The sequence below is a fragment of the Setaria italica genome, chromosome VI (genome assembly GCF_000263155.2).
Source record: "Setaria italica strain Yugu1 chromosome VI, Setaria_italica_v2.0, whole genome shotgun sequence".
In the NCBI taxonomy this organism is placed as follows: Eukaryota; Viridiplantae; Streptophyta; class Magnoliopsida; order Poales; family Poaceae; genus Setaria; species Setaria italica.
In genome coordinates, this window is record NC_028455.1 from 31,173,357 (window position 1) to 31,190,772 (window position 17,416).

Below are 17,416 nucleotides of genomic sequence, written 5' to 3' on the forward strand. Positions count from 1 at the left end.
AGATTTTTGTATCTTATATGTAGCCTTGTAAACAACAAAAGATGAAACTACATATTGTATGAGCTATTTCATCTATAAATTAAATAAATTCTTGCTTACGTGCCACTCTTAGAAATATAAATATGAAATTTTACATTGAGAATGGCCTCATATCCCAACTCTCCGCTCGCTGTATCATCCTACGGCTGCCACCATGGTGGCTCCTGTTAAATCAGCAACATGCAAAGTCTTCTTAGTCAACTAAAAGCAAATTCTTATGCAACTAGCATATGTGACGGAATAACCATTTCCATTCCTTCGTCCCTCAACCATAAAATTATCAGGATTCATCTAAGCCCATTTTCATATCTGGCGTGATGTGGCACGCCTACGTGGCATGCCAAACAAGTGAAGTGTCATGTAAGGTTCTTGCATGCTACCAAGTCAAGTATCCATACCAACATAAGTGTTAGACTGAACCAAAATTGGCCAACGTAGTAAAAACGATCCATTGGTGCATTTACCTTCACCGATAAACTACTAATGCAGGGAGTAAATCAAGGGTGAAGAGTCACTTTTCTATCTATTAATGCACTTTACAACACATATTGACAACTAAACATGTCCGCGTGGTACACCACATGCCGATTTGAGGATGCGATTGATCAATTTTATGGTTAAAATACAGATTTGAGTTCGAGATTAAAGTTGAAGAATGAAATCAACTATTATTCCAAATATATGAGCTACGCTAAAATAAATTACGTTTTGATGAACCTTTTGGGCCCACCTGATACTTTCATTCGACCGTGCTAAATGCCTGAGCTGCTAAATCAAAGATGTTTAAGGTAGTTCAAATCACATATGTCGCAAAATTCTCTCCTTGCGGTGCACGATCCCTGCGTGCGCATCACAGTTCTCATGCTTGTCCTTTTTGTAAGTTGTAACGCTGGCTGGTCGCCTGGTCCCATCTGTCGCCGTGGATGCTTAACCATGGTGATTCACACCACGAGTCCACCACCATCGCAGGTAACCTGACCAACCCGAGCTCGCCTTCTCCAGTCTCCTCACCCAGCTCCACTCTGCACTCCTCGTCTTTTAAGCACGCAGTTCTTGCGGCCCGAAAATAGTAACCGGAGAGAGCGAAGAAAAAAACCCCTCACTCTAGCTCTCAGTTGTACTAGGCGCTTGGATCGGAGCTGGGGAAGAAGACAAGGCAACCATGGTGATGGTCCTGGGTGGTGGTCACAGCAAGACGGACGAGAACCATCACCGGAGGCGCAACCCTCCACTCCCCTTTCCCCGGCTGTCCCTTCCCTGATCGAAAACCCTCTGTGATCCTTCCTCCTCCTTTGGCTCCGGATCAGACCCGCCTTCTTTTCTTGGAATCTTTGAGAATTTCGCGTCAAGTCGAGCGACTCAGCATGAAGAGACCGAGCGGTGCCGTCTCCGGCGGCGGCGGCAGTCCCGGCCTCCTTCCGATTGTCCAAAGTGGTAAGTTTCGCTGATCTCTTCTTGGCGGTTTCGTGCTGTGTCCTGTTTCTGCGTCTTCGGACGGATTGGCTGATATGAGGTTTGTTTGGAAAGATGATGGCTTTGGTGGCGTCGGGGTGGAGGAGGCCGACGAGGACATGGTGCTGTGCAGCGGCGGCGTCGGCGCCTGCGGGGGCGGGGAGAAGAAGCGGCGGCTGAGCACGGATCAGGTGCGCGCGCTGGAGCGGAGCTTCGAGACCGAGAACAAGCTGGAGCCGGAGCGGAAGGCGCGGCTGGCGCAGGACCTCGGCCTGCAGCCGCGCCAGGTCGCCGTCTGGTTCCAGAACCGCCGCGCGCGCTGGAAGACCAAGCAGCTCGAGCGCGACTACGCCGCGCTGCGCCACTCCTACGACGCTCTCCGCGCCGACCACGACGCCCTCCGGCGCGACAAGGACACGCTCATCGCAGAGGTACGCACGGCGCCGCCGCCGCCACCGCCTGAATCCTAATTCCTCAGTTCTCACGTGCACAGCAGCAGGGAAGAAATGGCGAAATTTGCAGCGTTTTTGATGCGTCGTTCCTTTGTGGGTCGTGTCAGATCAAGGAGCTCAAGGCGAAGCTGGGCGACGAGGACGCCGCGGCGAGCTTCTCGTCCGTGAAGGAGGAGCCGGCGGCATCCGACGTCGAGCCCCCCGCCGCGGCGGCGGCCATGGCGGCGCAGGGCTCGTCCGACAGCGACTCCAGCGGGGTGGTGAACGACGCGGAGATGGCGCCGGAGAAGGCCCACCCTCCTGCGGCCGCGGCCGGGGCCGAGGCGGTGGTGCCGTGCGGCGTGGCGTCGTCGCTGGCGCTCCACCACGGCGAGGTGTTCTTCCACGGGCACCTGCTGAAGGTGGAGGACGACGAGGCGGCGTTCCTGGGCGACGACGACGCGGCGTGCGGGGGCTTCTTCGCCGACCTGCAGCCGCCGTCGCTGCCGTGGTGGACCGAGCCCACGGAGCACTGGGCCTAAGCCGGCCGAGCCGCCGAGCCGGGCCGAGGCGAGCGGGGGGAATAAAGAAACTCGGCAGGGTGAGGGCGTTTCTGCAAATTTTGTAAAATGGAAGTGTACCTAGTCCTTTTTTGTCATTTCTCCCGAACCGGCAGCCGGACAGCGTCGTCACTGCCTCTGTAGTCCTACTAGTCCTAGTTCCAGTACCACGGCTACGTCGCCGGTAGCCTTGTCGCTTTTGGCTCTCCTCTGTCTCCCATGGTGAAACTGAAACGGCGGGGTGAAAGGATTACCGAGAAGAAAAAATGGGTGTTTGTGCAAAACGGCACGAAGACGATGGGGATGGGATCGAAAGCGACAGTGGCCACGAGTAGTGTAGGGGAAGCGACCGGGCCGGGGCGAGCCCCGCGCCGCGCCGGGTGTGCAACGCTGGCGGAACAGCGTCGCTGTCCGTGGGCCCGGCGCCACGTGAAAAGACAGGCTTGTCACTGACAGCGATTCCTGGTGCCCACAGGCCCCCTTTGGTCCCTCCCCTCCCCGTGGCCACACAGCAATTCCTCCCCTCCTTTTCCCGGAGAAGATGCACACGGCAATTTCACTACCCATTCCTCTCCAGCAAGCTTTTCAAAAATTCCACTCCAGCAAGAATCACAAATGGCGTGCACAGCCTTTTGAAAGATTCTTGGAAACCAGGAACCAGGGAAGCTTGGGTAGGGACCAGGAGGAACCCAACAAGGTTCGTGACAGAGAGATATTTCCCGGTGAAATTTCAGAAACAAACCATTAGAAACTACCTGCGAGTCTCTGTTGTTTAAAATTTAAATGCTTGCCGTCTTGTTTAAACGGGCGCTACAAAAAGCTGGTGCGTGTGGAGGGCCAGGGTGGTGGTGTTCATCGGACGACGCCGCGCCATGATTGTTTCCGCGCGGCGACCCCGGACGGTCGGAGCGATCGCCGGCAGCCGGGTTAAAAAAGACCTGCGCGCGGCCCGGCGTCCCGTCTCCCCGCCAAAATATTTTGCTCGGCCGCTCCAACTCCAAGCAGCGCGGGTGCGCTCGGGCCACCGCTTTCTCCGATCCTTTTGGCCTCGGCGCCGTGCTCCTCCATGTGGATTTCCACTCACGGGCGGGCGGGGGGCGAGCTGCCGAGGGGGGTTTGGTACGGCGTTTGCGTGTGTCCTCGGTTCCGCTGGCTTTTGCTTGCCTCTCGGGGGCCTCAGGCGTGTGCTTCCGATTCTCCGAATGGGCGTTGGACCGCGGAAATTGCTGTGATGCTGTCGTGCACAGTGTTGTAAGTAGGACAACAAGATGGAGCGATCACGAGTCGTCGAGGGATCTGAAAGAGTTCGGAGTTTCAATTGTTTCCTGCGAAATTCAACAAAAAAAAAAGTGCTTCTGATCGGAACAAGGTTCTCGTCCATCATAAGGTTTCAGCTCGTCATGGTGAAGCTGCCAGATGCGGATCAGATCAGAGTCAGACAAAAGGCATAGGGACGCTGCAACCCTGGCGAGATTGAGCCGAGAGGCTGATGCGTTAACCGAGTCTCGGATCCGTACGTTTCGTCCCCTCTTGTTTTGCTGCTGCTGATATGATATCCATCCAAGAGGACGCTCGCATCTCGTCGAATGGACCAATCGCCGTTTGACTTTCTGCGGTTTCCCCGTCCTCTTCTTTTCATCTCAGTTGCTGTTGCTGTCGTGTTGTAACTTGGCTTAGCATATGTTGCCGTTGGAGGGCGACCGGGGGCGGAGAGCGACGGCGCGCGGCCGCGCATATGGCTGGACTGACAGAGCAAGTGACACGAGACGACGAAGAAATGACCATCCGGGACAAAAACGTCGGTGTTGGAGTTGGATGGGTGCCGGTGCCAGCGACACGGCAGTGGCCTAGCTAAGGGGATAGGAAGAACCATATATGGCTTTGGAAGAAATGTGGAAGTTTTGCTGCTTACGGTGTTCATTTTGCGGCTCTCTGGGGGCTATTTGGCAACCCGAACACCACTGCTTTCTCACAAAGCCTGTGAATTTTGATCATTAGTAGAACAGGAGGTACATGGTGAGGCGGATTTAGTTTTGGTGATCTGTCGGTGACTCGGTGGATATTTTCTCATGTTCACTTCTCATCTGGCTTGTATTATGCAGGTCATTTCGGTTTTGGTGTAGAGGTCGGAATGTTTTCTTTATATAATATGCTTATCATTTTTTTTGGGTAGGCTCTATGAGCACTTCCTTGACGTCAATCTTCAGTGTTCACCTGATGAGCAGAGCCCAGCGGGTCATCCGGTGAACGTAATAGTCATGCACGGTTTCACCATCCTGCCTGCCTTGCAGATTTCTTGCCTTCATGACTGGACTATTCAGTGTAAAAAAAACATTGCCTTGTGTATTCTTTAAATTCAAAATCTTTTGAACTTTCAATTTCGAGAGTTATCTAAAGCGAATTTGAGCGTAGCTCAGCTAGTAAGATTCCTTGTGGTGGAATCTGCCCGTTCGGATTCGATTCCTCAACTTAGCACGTGTGCTCATTTTTTTTTGAATTTATTTTAGAATTTAACCAGTGCTATTCTTTCAATGGTAATGATGATTGCCAAAGCTTGGAATGTACTTTCAAGAAAAAAAAATCCGGCAATAGTACCTAACCGAGAACAATGAGTTGAGTACTATGACAGGGAGCTTTTCTTCATTGACTGCACTCAAGTATCTGGCGGCTTCCAAATAAGTTTCGAACTTAATTCACATAAGGAAAAAACAGCATGTTGTTAATAAACAACAGGAAAGAACTAGGATATAATAGAGACTCCATTTGAATTTGTAACGGTAGGATCTTGACTTTTGATAAGAAACGCCATCTTATGATGCATTAGTGTAATGATGAGCACGCGTTTTGCTTTCCAGTGCTCTGATGGAGCCTCTGTACTGTTTGAGACACAAAAACATTGCAATGAGAATTCAGGGGAAGATATAGCTCAAAAGATTTCCATCAACAACCTTAGTGCGCTTCACTTCTAAATTCTAAATGATACCTTTTGCCTGACAGAACTGCATAGCTCTGTGCCTTGATGGCACTAGATATCGACTTGCAATCCACATCCTATCTAGGGAGCAAACTAGCAGAGCAAGTACTCCAGTAGCTCAAGCAAGCAATCAGCCAAAGCTGATCACAGGTACAATATAAAAAACACTAGTCCATACATCAGCCCAACCAATCTCAACCCATCAGAGACACCCAATTCCATTCTATGACTATACTGCAAGCAGGGACAGAGGGACACTAATCTTGGTGACTAGTGTCTCATTATTTAAACCTATCAATAAATTCACAAGTACATAAACCAAGGGCCTAGCAGGTTTTGAAGGGCAATAAGTCATCAAATTTTCAGAAGTTATTGAGGTAAGTATGTCTCTAGTGAGCATATAAATCAGATCAAGGCACAAGCAGGTTTTGAATGGCAATAAGTCGTCAAAATTCTCAGTAGTTACTGCAAGTCTGATATAGATTATTGTCTCTACGAGCTTACATGCTGAATAAAAGTGTACACGTATATATGAGATTTGTATTGACAACTTTATAGCTAGGCAAGATGTTTGATACGATAGGCTAAACTTTAGCAGGGTCACATTGGATGTTCGGATGGTAATTAGGAGAACTAAACATGAGCTAATTATAAAACTAATTGCACAGATGGAGTCTAATTCGCGAGACGAATCTATCAAGCCTAATTAGTCCATGATTTGACAACGTGGTGCTACAGTAACCATTTGCTAATGATCCGATGTGACATCCGATGGGACTATGTTTAATATTCCTAATTAGTATCCAAACATCCGATGTGATAGGTACTAAAGTTTAGCAGAGGTATCCAAACACCAACTAAGTAATATATTTTTCTTACACTGTATATTTTCCTATTGCTACTTAATTTGTTGATTAAAGATGAAGGATCTTGCAAAAAAAAACTCTTATGAATTTGCAAGAAAAATACTTCTCAATTGAGCATTGCCTGGACTTCTACATGTCCGGGTTGAGTAATATACTTCTCAATCAATAGTGTGTTTACACCAAATGATGCAGCAGCTTCCTGTTGAGCGCTCAGTACAGAATCCACAAAACATCAGGTCCTCCAGTAGCTTGCCGACCCACAATAGTCACAATGATCTGCAAGATCTAGGAAATCAGGAGAGGGGAAAGGGAAGAACTCACATGTGCCGAAGAGCAAGACGATTTGGAGGCGCCGTGATGGATGTACAGGATGCGGTCGACATAGAGATTTCGCTGCAGGTCGACACATCGAGTGAATGGTGGCGTTGCCGTTGACGGGGAGGCAGAGCGGTGGCGGCGGACGGGAAGGCGTAGGGGCAGCAGCGCCAATTGGGAAGGCCGACGGACGGCGGCGCTTGGACGGAGCGGCGGGGGCTTGGCGAGTTGGCGCTAGCTTCCTCGCGTCACTTGCGACGGCACTCGGGGATGCGCTGCCAGGACCCTCGAGATGAGGAGGGTTTGCCCCGGGAAAACTCGTGGATGTGGTTCAGGTGTCCCCGTCTCATGGGCTCCCAAACGACGAGGCGATTTGACCCGTGGTCAGTTCCCCGGGTGGGCTTCCAGCCCTCGGAAAACGATGGGATCCCCGACGGGATTCGAGTTTCGAAAGTCGCCCGAACTAATTTTGCTATCCCGCGCAATTTAACACTGGACACTTCATCCCCTTACCCGTTTTGAATTGTTGCTTTGCTAACATGGACCATTGGACATGAGTTTGCCTACATGGCAATCAGAACTTATTAGGAACCTGTTCAGCCGTATTTGCAGCCATGCACTAGAAGACTGGAAGCTAGAAGAAATCAAAGCAACTATTTTCGGCTTCCCTTCTTCCATGTCCCATAGAAATTGATGCCGGGTTCAGGTACGTTTTGGCGTTGGAGCATGCAAGGTCACTATTCATAGCATTCCCCAAATTTTCTTGTGCCTTGTCTGGCCCAGAGCGTCGGAGCACTTCCCCTGGAATCCGGCACGCGAGAAGCATTCCCCTCGGTGAAGCGAGATCCCCTCCATTCTTTCTGGCGTTGCCTCTCTTGCTCGTCTTTCTCTTCGTCCCGGTCACCCGTGTCCTCTGCGCCGCCGATCGATCGCTTCATGCCGAATGCCGCCACCGACGCAGCCGCCGTCGTCCCCGGACGACCCGGAGCCCCCGGTGGCGCGGGAGATGGACGACGAGGACCTCGTGGAGGAGCTCCTGGTCACCGTCAACTCGGCCCGGGCCTTCGCCGAGTTCCGCCGGACGCAGCGCAAGGAGTGCGCCAACCTCCTGCGCTGGCTGCAGCTCGTCCTCCCGCTCCTCGAGGAGCTACGCGACGCCGCGCCCCGGCTCACCGACGACGCGTACCGCAGGCTCGCCCTGCTCGGCCGCGCGCTCGCCGCCGCGCGGCGACTCCTCCGCTCCTGCAACGACGGCAGCAAGATCTACCTGGTCCGGTCTCCCTCCCTTTCCTCTCTGCTCCGCCTCATCACCAACCCTGCGTGTGTTCCATGCCTTGCCCCGACCTGAAACCAACCATGGCTCCGCTGATTTCAGGCGCTTGAGTGCGAGACGGTGCTGGCGAAGTTCCGCAACGTGTACGAGAAGATGCACAGCGCGCTGGACGGAATGCCGTACGCCGAGCTCGCCATCTCCGATGAGGTCAAGGAGCAAGTACGATCATCGATTGCAAGTTTGCAACTGCACGTTCCCTGATCCATGTCAGACAAAGGGACACGCATGACGTGAGTTGTAACATCATGTGTTTGTGCCATTCCAGGTGGAGCTGATGAACGCGCAGCTGATGAGGTGCAAGAAGCGAACGGACACGCAGGACATGGAGTTGTCGATGGATATCATGGTGATTCTCCAGAACAACGAGGACGAGAGGAACGCCGACAGGGCGATCCTCGAGAGGCTGGCCAAGAAGCTGGAGCTGCAGACGCTGGCGGAGCTGAGGGCGGAGACGAAGGCCATAAAGAAGATCATCAACGAGAGGAACGGGCAGCAGGCGGACAGCACCAAGCAGATCATCGACCTGCTCAACAGGTTCAAGGAGATCGCCGGCATCGACGAGAAGAACGTCCTTGGCGACGTCTCCATGCCCAAGAGCTTGGACAAGTGCCCCTCCCTGATGATACCCAACGACTTCCTCTGCCCAATAACACTGGAGATCATGACCGATCCAGTCATCGTCGCCAGTGGACAGGTGCTTTCACTTCCTGATGACATTTCTCTATTCTGTGAAATGCCCATGCTACAATTTCAACAAATAGGCGAGGAATTTATAAAAGTTAACGCCTTGAATTCTGCAGACGTACGAAAGAAGAAGCATTCAGAAGTGGCTGGACAGTGGAGAGCGGACGTGCCCAAAGTCACGGCAGCCGTTGGACCATCTCTCGTTGGCGCCAAACTACGCTTTGAAGAACTTGATCCTGCAGTGGTGCGAGAAGAACATGGTGGAGCTGCAGAAGAGGGAGCCGGAGCCCGCCGCCGGCGAGCAGGACGACAAGCGGAAGGAGGACATCCCGTCGCTGGTGGAAGGCCTGTCGTCCATCCACCCCGACGTGCAGCGGAAGGCGGTGAAGAAGATCCGGATGCTCTCCAAGGAATCGCCCGAGAACCGACAGCTCATCGCTGACGGCGGCGGCATCCCCGCGCTCATCGGCCTGCTTGCCTGCCCGGACAAGAAGGTGCAGGAGAACACGGTGACCTCGCTGCTGAACCTGTCCATCGACGACAAGAACAAGCTCCTCATCACCAGGGGCGGCGCCATCCCGCTGATCATCGAGATCCTCCGGAACGGCACCCCCGAGGCGCAGGAGAACTCGGCGGCAACGCTGTTCAGCCTGTCCATGCTCGACGAGAACAAGGCGGCGATCGGGAGCCTGGGCGGGCTGGCGCCGCTGGTGGAGCTCCTCCGGAACGGCACCGCGCGGGGGAAGAAGGACGCCGCCACGGCCATCTTCAACCTGGTGCTCACCCCGCAGAACAAGGCCCGGGCCACGCACGCCGGCGTCGTGCCGGCGCTGCTCGGGGTGATCGACGACAAGGGACTCGGCATGGTGGACGAGGCGCTGTCCATCTTCCTGCTGATGTCGTCGCACGCTGCGTGCCGCGCCGAGATCGGGACGACGGCGTTCGTGGAGAAGCTGGTGCGTCTGATCAAGGAGGGGACGCCCAAGAACAAGGAGTGCGCGCTGTCCGTGCTGCTGGAGCTGGGCACCAACAGCAAGCCGCTGCTCGTGCACGGGCTGAGGTTCGGCCTGCACGAGGACCTCTCCAAGATCTCCAAGAACGGCACGAGCAGGGCGCAGAGGAAGGCCAAGTCGCTCATTCAGCTGGCGCGCAAGTTGTGAGGCGCGCAATGTATTTGTAATCCATTTTTGGCCAGATTTTTTTTTTCATGTATCTCGTATTCACGGGCAACAGGGCGGAAAATTTTGCTAACTTTAACTTTTGTTCTTGTAGAGTAAGTATTGCTATTTCGAATTTTGGGGAAATTTTGAAATTGTGGGACTGAGAGTTGGGAAGCCAAAAGGAACTTTTTAACCAAAACACAAACGCATGTGTCAACGCACTCACAGGACTGGGATTTGAATCCGCTGTAATTTGAAAAAAAAAATCAGTTTGCAAACAAGTGCAAGATTTAAACAGTACCTGTTGGAAGACCGAGAGCAAACTCCTCGAACTGGGATTTGAATCCGCGCCTACCAATCGTCCAATTCACCTTTGAAAGAAAGTCTCACGACTCCAAATTATAGCGATAAGAATAACGGTAATGCTACGTAATAGACGTTTGGTAATAGCGATAAGAATAGCGTTAACCTTCTAACATATGTTGCAATAGTTAAAATTAATATTTCAACTATTATTTGAGCATGTTTCACAGTGAATATTGTATGAAACATAGAGTTCGTGTTGCGGTGAAATTTTCTACCCAGAATCGAACAACGTAGTTATTTTTACATATTATTTTTTATGTTACAAACCGTAACTGCTGATGTTGCACTAGTTAATCTTTAATATTTTAATATTTTATCGGAGCGTCCGATGAAAAATTACGATCGGTCGCTAGCAGCGCGGTAATAATAGTTTTACAGTATGCAAAATGTCAATCTCCCCAACTTGTGGGCTCCGCGTTTTCTGTACCCACCAGTCGGTCAGTCAATGACATGACATCATGGATATCGCCAACGGTTAAAACATTCGAAGTGGCTTTGGGCCTTGGCGATACCCATGCTGTCCCGATGTACCCGCGCCACCGCCCCGCCGCCCTGGCCGCCCGCCGCCTCCTCCGTGACAACCAGCGCATCAGCGAGCTCGGCCGCGCTGGCGACGTTGCCGCGGCGCGCCGGGTGTTCGACGCGATGCCGCAGCGCGACGTCGTCTCCTGGAACGCGCTCCTCACGGCGCTTTGGCGCGGCGGGCGGGACCACCTGCCCGCCGCGCGCCGCCTCTTCGACGCCATGCCCGCCCGCAACGTCATATCCTGGAACTCGGTCATCGCGGGGTGCCTCGCGCACGGGGATCTGGCCTCGGCCTCCGCCTACTTCGCGCGCGCCCCGCTGCGGAACGTCGCCACGTGGAACGCCATGCTCGCGGGGCTCGTCCGGCTCGGCCGCGTGGAAGACGCGGACAGGATGTTCGGCGAAATGCCCAGCAGGAACGTGGTGTCGTACACAACCATGGTGGACGGGCTCGCTCGGTGCGGGGAGGTGACGAGGGCGCGGGACGTGTTTGACTCAATGCCCGAGAGGAACCTGGTGTCCTGGGCAGCGATGATCAGCGGTTACGTTGAGAATGGCATGTTCAACGAGGCGAGGGAACTGTTTGAAGCTATGCCGGAGAAGAATGTTGTGGCTTGCACTGCGATGATCACTGGGTATTGCAAAGAGGGGGATGTGGAGAGTGCCAGGAGGCTGTTTGATGGGATTCGTGTTAAAGATGTTATATCCTGGAATGCTATGATCACAGGTAACTTGTACAGGCTAGAGTTCCTTTCTTTTGCTTCCATTTTGCTAGTATAGTACGTATATGAGTGAAGGACTACTAATTGTGAAATAGCTTAGATAGGCCAATTGAGTGGTGTAACTTACCTGCATGATATAGCCATGGTGGCCTGGTGTGGGGCTGTGCATCCCTCTCCCTCATGTGCCTAGCCCTTTTTCTTAATGCTGCCACTGAACAGTGGCGGAGCTAGAACACACGTTAAGAGGGGGGCCATTAGTACTAATATGTTGCTTAATGTACTGATTTTTTAATTTCTAAGCATCAATTATAGCTGGCCAATAGTTTTTGCAGTTGGCAAGGAGGGGCCATGGCCCTCTTTGGCCAACATGTAGCTCCGCCAGTGCCACCGAACATGCACTGAGGAAAATGTTAATAGTTGATGCTATTTGATATCTCTGACAAATCCTCGTAATAAGGTGCAAATAAAAGGAGTAAAACTTTTCTTTTTGTGATACACACTGTATGTCACCTGTGGTACTGTCACGCAATAACTTCTCTGGGGAGTCCACAAAATGTGTGCTTGTCATGATCATTTTCTTGGCCAGTTCTAAATTTTGAAAGTTTTATGAACTCAATGCTTCAATCTTTTATAGCTTGTTAACATACTAATTGCCAGATTGCTTGATGAAGTGTGATGATTCTGTTGAGCTGTTGAATGCTTGAAGCATTGGACTGTAATGTTTGAAGAATAGGCAGGACCTCTGTGATTTGATTAAATAAGAGAAAAATACTACCTTTAGAAGGTATCCCTCCATTTGAAATTATAATGCGTATTTTGTTTCGTTAGGACAAGACTTTGATTGACAGTTATCATTAATATGTCATTTATGTGATACAAAATCATAATAATAAGTATTTTTTTCAATAATATAATAAGTAATTATTGGTCAAAGCCTTACTCTAACAAAACCAAATGCGTCTTGTAATTTTAAACGGAGGGAGTACTAAACTCCCAGGAAAACTATCCAACCACATGGAGAGGAACAGCAACGCAAGCATTACAAACTGTAGCAGGTCCGACTAGGTAAGTTAACTAGATATAAGCACATAATGCCAATGCTGGTCTATTTTGCCCAATGTTATCCCTGTTTCTCCATGTATTCCTTAATTGATATAGTCCTGTTATGTATTTTATTTATTTTGCATAAATAAGGTAGTTCAGTTACCAAAACAGAAGATCATGTGCCTAGTCCCTTTTCTTAATGCTACCACTGAACATGCACTGAGGAAAATTATCACAGTTCACTTTTCCAAATTTCTTCAGGATATGTTCATAATGGATATGGAGAAGAAGCTATGAGACTGCACGTTGTGATGCACAAAGAAGGTGTAAAACCAGATCATGCAACAATTATTGCAGTCCTGACTGTATCTTCTGCTCTCGCTTTGCTCAGACAAGGAAAATCCGCACATGCTATTGCCATCAAAACATTGTTAGAATCTAGCACCTCCTTTTCTAATGCTTTGATGACAATGTACAGCAGATGTGGCAGTTTGGGTGAATCGGAGTTGGTCTTCGTAAATCTTAAAAGTCAGGATATTGTTTCCTGGAACACAATAATTGCTGCGTATGCACAGCATGGTAAATATCAGAAAGTTATAGCACTATTCCATGAGATGGAAGTGCATGGACTCACTCCTGATGACATTACCTTCCTTAGTGTGTTATCAGCATGCGGACATGTTGGCATGGTGGACGTCAGCTTGAAATTGTTTGATCTGATGTCATCCAAATACGCAATATCTCCAAGAGCTGAACATTATGCTTGTATTGTGGATATACTGAGCCGAGCAGGGCAATTGGAGAAAGCTTGTAATTATATAAAAGAGATGCCATTAGAAGCTGAGAAGAATGTTTGGGGTGCCTTGCTTGGAGCTTGTCAGACACATGGTTACGTGCAGTTGGGCGAACTTGCTGCTAAGATGCTTGTTCAGTCAGACTCTGAAAGTTCAGGGCCTTATGTGATGCTTTCAAATATATATGCTGCTGCTGGCATGTGGGGTCAAGTCAATCAAATAAGAGGTCAGATGAAAGAAAGAGGAGTGAAGAAACAACCTGGATACAGTTGGACGGAAATCGCTAATGAAGTTCATATGTTTGTGGGTGGTGATGCGTCTCATCCAGAGATGGCAAAGATCATATCTGAGCTGAGAAAAATGAACTTTCATATGAAAATGGTCACTAATGAAACTCATATAATGGCAGAACTGGCGTAAGAATCTGGCTACTACTTCTCAGTCTCCAAGTTCTGATGCCATTTGAAACACCCGCTCTACCCAATCTCTAGTCATGAGTTCAAGGATCAGATTTCTAGGGAGTAGATTATTCACCTTGGCTACATGGATTTCAAGCATGGCTTCTAATCAGACGAGTCTAGTGGGTATTGCAATGATGGCAAACTAGGTTCTTTACAATAAAGAAAGGAGGGACTCAGGTCGTGGCAACTTAACAGCTGGAACTACAAATTAGAAGGAACAGTTTTGAAGGTAATAATCATGTTAATTTATGTTGGTCTTGGAAGTAATATTGTTTTACAAAACAAAATATAGATCGAACTTTCTTATTGCAGGCTTCACCTGGTCCTCCATAGAACCCTTGTAGTTTTCCTTAAACACATTAATGAGATAATGAAATATTACTTTAGTCCATTCAACTGAAGGGCATTCCAGTGCTACATGACAATTAATAATTAACTTTTGCAAAATTTCTTTCAATCTCTTTGTTATCTATACAAGTATCCCCCTGAATGATAAAGTAGTTTAGGTATACTATAATTTCAATATGTGGGCTACTTAGTTACATATTGCACATCAAGATATAAAGGACTATTGGAAGCTATTCCACTTTCATTTTCTATTCTCTGTACATTAAATTTGTGACAAGAAGTGAAACAAAAGGTCACTCCAGATAGCTTTTCATCGAGAAATCTTTGGCATTCCAGATGTCCTGTGCTCAAGGGCTTTGAACAAACAAAATGAAACCTATACTGCTTTTATAATACTAGATTGCATTTTGAGAGTTTCTTTTCTTCATTACTTCACTAAACTTTCTGAGAATAGTTTTCTTTTTCTGCTTTCCAGGATTCTTGATGTCCTCCAGACGAGTAGATCTTTCGACATGAGAATACACATCATCTGCTGCCACTGAACTTTCTTTCATCTCACCCCCCTTGGCATCCCGAGGAGATGCTTCTGCTGAGGTTTTGGTCGATTCTGAACTGAACATAGCATCAACCATATCCTTCAACTCTTTAATACTACTCTGTGCTGCTGCCTCACTGATCTTGAGGGATTCATATTCTTGCTTGATACTCTGTAAGGCACTCTCTTTCTCAAATATCTTTTCATTAAGGCGAGAGTTCTCCACCCTGGCAATTTCCAATGATTCCCTTGCTACATTAGCTTCACCCACAGCATGCTTCAGCATTTCCCTCAGCCTAGAGTTCTCATCTCTGACCACCCTCTGTGATTCAATCAACTTCTCATTCTCTTCCTTTCCATTACTTAGCTCACCCTCAAACATCTTGATGCAATCAACGAGTCCCCTCTCTTTCTCTTTTGACGCCGCTGCCAATTCATCTGACTCAACCTTTAGTCGCCCTGCCTCTTCCAGTGCCAACTGGAGCTTGTCCTCTGCATTTTCTAACGAGGCTTTCAAGTTCTCCACTTCAGTCCTTGCATTATTCAACTCAGCTTGTGCCAACAAAAGCTTCCCTTTTGCCTCTCTGGCCTCTGTGGTTTGCTCTTTCAAGGCTATGGCCAGGTCATCCATGGCCTTCTTGCACTTCTCCTCAGATTCCACTGCCAGCTTGAGCTCACGCTGTAGTGACCATGTCTCCACTTCGCCCGGATCAGCAAATGAGAAGGACATCACGCCCCTTCTCCTCAAATTCTTCACTGGCTGCCTACCGGTATTAAAGGCTTCTAAACTCTTGCTGCTGTCTCTGAGTGAAGCTATCTCAAGCTTGGTCTCCTCCAGAGATACTTTGGTCTGCTCAAGCTGCTTTGTTTGGACCTCCAACGACAGCAGCATCTTCTTCTCTGAATCTTTTGCAGCCTCCAGTTCACCTTCCAACTGCTGTAATCTGTCTGTAAGGTCCAACTGCCCTTCGGCCCCATTGCTTTTCAGCTTCTTGTTCCTATTCGTGTTCGTCTTCCTGAGCTCTTCGATTTCATCTAGGGCTTGCGCCTTCTCCTCTTTCTCCTTCCTCAGCTCCTCCCGCAGTCTGTTCAATTGCTCCTGCATGTCTGATTCGTCCAAGAAGCCTGAGTTGGGGACGTTGTTGCGATAGGAGGATGACCTGATGCCGTCAACAAAAACAAAACTCATATGTTGGTTCATGGATTGGTAATAGGAATCAAAACAATAAGGGCAGGGGAAAAAACCCCAAAAAAATCAAGAAGAGATCTCAGTTCATTGAATATCGACTTGCCATGAACATGATCCCAGAATTCAAGAGAAACTGTGGGAACTAGTAGCATCATCTACATACCTGGACCTGAAAGAAAACATGTTCTCCGATCGAGAGCCCTGCAGGCTTCCCCTCCAAAAAGAACCCTGCAGGCTGCCGCCAAGCTAGACAGAATCAACCAACCATACCACTCGCGCTGGTCCTATGAAACGAAGACCCAACTTTTATGCCAGATGATCACGGCGAATAGGAGATCAGGTGGTATCTTGGAGCGATGAATTTTCTCTTTTGGTGTCGTCAAAGCAAAAGGGCAGGATGAAGCGAAGCAGCCTTATTGGTGAAGGATCGTGGATCGGGTATTGAAACGGTCGAACTCTCGCGAGCCGCCTTGAAGGGGATACGCACAGGTACAGTCGTGCAGGCACGGTCCAACCGTCCAAAGCTTTGTTTTCGTTAGATTTTTATATGCCGCGTACCCAATTAAGTTGTGCTTCTCTGACCTGATTTCGTCATCAGCTGGGGCCCAGCAGTCAGCCGGTGAGACTATTGCTTTTTTTTTAATAAAGGGTGAGACTATTGCTTGACTCGCCTTTTACGCGGTTCAGGGATGGAACAATGACACCTCCAGGTTAGGATCTTCTATTCATGCGAGTGTGAGCGCGGCTCGTCATGTCTTTCCCCTTCCTCTGCAGTTCATGCCAATCAGGAATTAATTGGGTTTTTTTATGGCGGTGTGTGTTAGTAGCGTGCACGTTTTGCCCATTGCGATATTAATATTTATAATTGACATCCTGAAAAAGAAAAGAGGGAAATGCTGGACTAATGATGTGCACGTTTGATACCTGACAAATCGGGCGCAATTGCCGCCTTTAACACCCCTGCTGTCTGCTGATATATCGTTAACGTTTTGGCAAAGATGTTTAGGGATGTGCTGGCCCAAATCAATGGCAGCTGTGAAGGGCGATTAAGTTTGCGTGTACTTACTCAGCGGTTAAAACCTTCACTTTGCATATTTGTCATGAAGCACTGATATAAAAAGAGCTCCATGCCAGAGTGTGGTGGCCAAGCAGCGCACAGTGTAGTAGTAGACTAGGAGTGCGCACTATTGCTCTCACGGGCACACACGCAGCCATGGCTGCAATGGATGAGTTCAACAGGGAAGCGCAAGCGCAACCACAATGCCCTGGTGCAAACCTATCCAGCTGCCGTCCTTCGAGCTCTACTTCACTTCGCCATGGCAGCAAGGTAGGTACCACGAGTTAAAATGCTGTGCGATTTATGTGCATCTATCTTGAGTGGGGTGCTTAGAAGCACCAAGAGTGCATTATAAAACGCGACATTCAGACTACCAGCAAAGCCACAAAAAAAAAATGCAAGACTAGTTCTAAAAGACTCACTTTTTTAAAAAACAAAGAAATTCTAAAAGAAATCCCTTCTAACGTTTTCCTGTCGGTAATAGCATGGTACTGGACTACTGGCACATATGAATATATCAATTCAAATTTTTCATGGACAATATTAAAACAAAAGACAAAT

At 49.2% G+C, this 17,416-nt stretch overlaps 4 protein-coding genes and 2 long non-coding RNA genes across 6 annotated transcripts; 4 read left to right on the forward strand and 2 right to left on the reverse strand.

Moving 5' to 3' along the window:
- Positions 1-1,005: 1,005 nt before the first annotated feature.
- On the forward strand, positions 1,006-2,693 carry LOC101756675 (homeobox-leucine zipper protein HOX20). Its single transcript, XM_004973671.4, has 3 exons — positions 1,006-1,473; positions 1,567-1,922; positions 2,051-2,693. The coding sequence occupies exons 1-3, from the start codon at positions 1,404-1,406 to the stop codon at positions 2,462-2,464; spliced, it is 840 nt and encodes a 279-aa protein (XP_004973728.1). The 5' UTR covers positions 1,006-1,403; the 3' UTR covers positions 2,465-2,693.
- A 2,449-nt stretch (positions 2,694-5,142) lies between these two features.
- Positions 5,143-6,938, reverse strand: LOC111257681. The gene is made up of 2 exons (XR_002678305.1): positions 6,644-6,938; positions 5,143-5,358 (listed from the first exon to the last, which is right to left on the reverse strand). It is a non-coding gene; the product is annotated as an uncharacterized LOC111257681 (long non-coding RNA).
- Positions 6,939-7,369: 431 nt separating this feature from the next.
- On the forward strand, positions 7,370-9,901 carry LOC101757093 (U-box domain-containing protein 15). The gene is made up of 4 exons (XM_004973672.2): positions 7,370-7,907; positions 8,013-8,129; positions 8,236-8,664; positions 8,771-9,901. Exons 1-4 carry the CDS (start codon positions 7,581-7,583, stop codon positions 9,812-9,814), a joined length of 1,917 nt encoding a protein of 638 aa, XP_004973729.1. The 5' UTR covers positions 7,370-7,580; the 3' UTR covers positions 9,815-9,901.
- Positions 9,902-10,687: 786 nt separating this feature from the next.
- On the forward strand, positions 10,688-13,832 carry LOC101783289 (pentatricopeptide repeat-containing protein At1g09410, mitochondrial). Its single transcript, XM_012846869.2, has 2 exons — positions 10,688-11,432; positions 12,733-13,832. The coding sequence occupies exons 1-2, from the start codon at positions 10,706-10,708 to the stop codon at positions 13,683-13,685; spliced, it is 1,680 nt and encodes a 559-aa protein (XP_012702323.1). The 5' UTR covers positions 10,688-10,705; the 3' UTR covers positions 13,686-13,832.
- A 319-nt stretch (positions 13,833-14,151) lies between these two features.
- LOC101757484 (myosin-2 heavy chain) lies at positions 14,152-16,398 on the reverse strand. The gene is made up of 2 exons (XM_004973673.4): positions 15,962-16,398; positions 14,152-15,769 (listed from the first exon to the last, which is right to left on the reverse strand). Exons 1-2 carry the CDS (start codon positions 15,979-15,981, stop codon positions 14,470-14,472), a joined length of 1,320 nt encoding a protein of 439 aa, XP_004973730.1. The 5' UTR covers positions 15,982-16,398; the 3' UTR covers positions 14,152-14,469.
- LOC111257662 lies at positions 16,149-16,606 on the forward strand. Its single transcript, XR_002678240.1, has 2 exons — positions 16,149-16,287; positions 16,397-16,606. It is a non-coding gene; the product is annotated as an uncharacterized LOC111257662 (long non-coding RNA).
- Positions 16,607-17,416: the final 810 nt, after the last annotated feature.

Bases quoted from the DNA above. Each gene is read 5' to 3' on its own strand.
- LOC101756675 (XM_004973671.4), top strand. From the start codon at position 1,404: ATGAAGAGACCGAGCGGTGCCGTCTCCGGCGGCGGCGGCAGTCCCGGC. The intron at 1,474-1,566 runs GTAAGTTTCGCT...TTGTTTGGAAAG, and splicing joins CCTTCCGATTGTCCAAAGTG to ATGATGGCTTTGGTGGCGTC. The intron at 1,923-2,050 runs GTACGCACGGCG...GGGTCGTGTCAG, and splicing joins AGGACACGCTCATCGCAGAG to ATCAAGGAGCTCAAGGCGAA.
- LOC101757093 (XM_004973672.2), top strand. From the start codon at position 7,581: ATGCCGCCACCGACGCAGCCGCCGTCGTCCCCGGACGACCCGGAGCCC. The intron at 7,908-8,012 runs GTCCGGTCTCCC...CGCTGATTTCAG, and splicing joins ACGGCAGCAAGATCTACCTG to GCGCTTGAGTGCGAGACGGT. The intron at 8,130-8,235 runs GTACGATCATCG...GTGCCATTCCAG, and splicing joins CCGATGAGGTCAAGGAGCAA to GTGGAGCTGATGAACGCGCA.
- LOC101783289 (XM_012846869.2), top strand. From the start codon at position 10,706: ATGTACCCGCGCCACCGCCCCGCCGCCCTGGCCGCCCGCCGCCTCCTC. The intron at 11,433-12,732 runs GTAACTTGTACA...AAATTTCTTCAG, and splicing joins CTGGAATGCTATGATCACAG to GATATGTTCATAATGGATAT.
- LOC101757484 (XM_004973673.4), bottom strand. From the start codon at position 15,981: ATGTTTTCTTTCAGGTCCAG. The intron at 15,770-15,961 runs GTATGTAGATGA...TGACGGCATCAG, and splicing joins ATGTTTTCTTTCAGGTCCAG to GTCATCCTCCTATCGCAACA.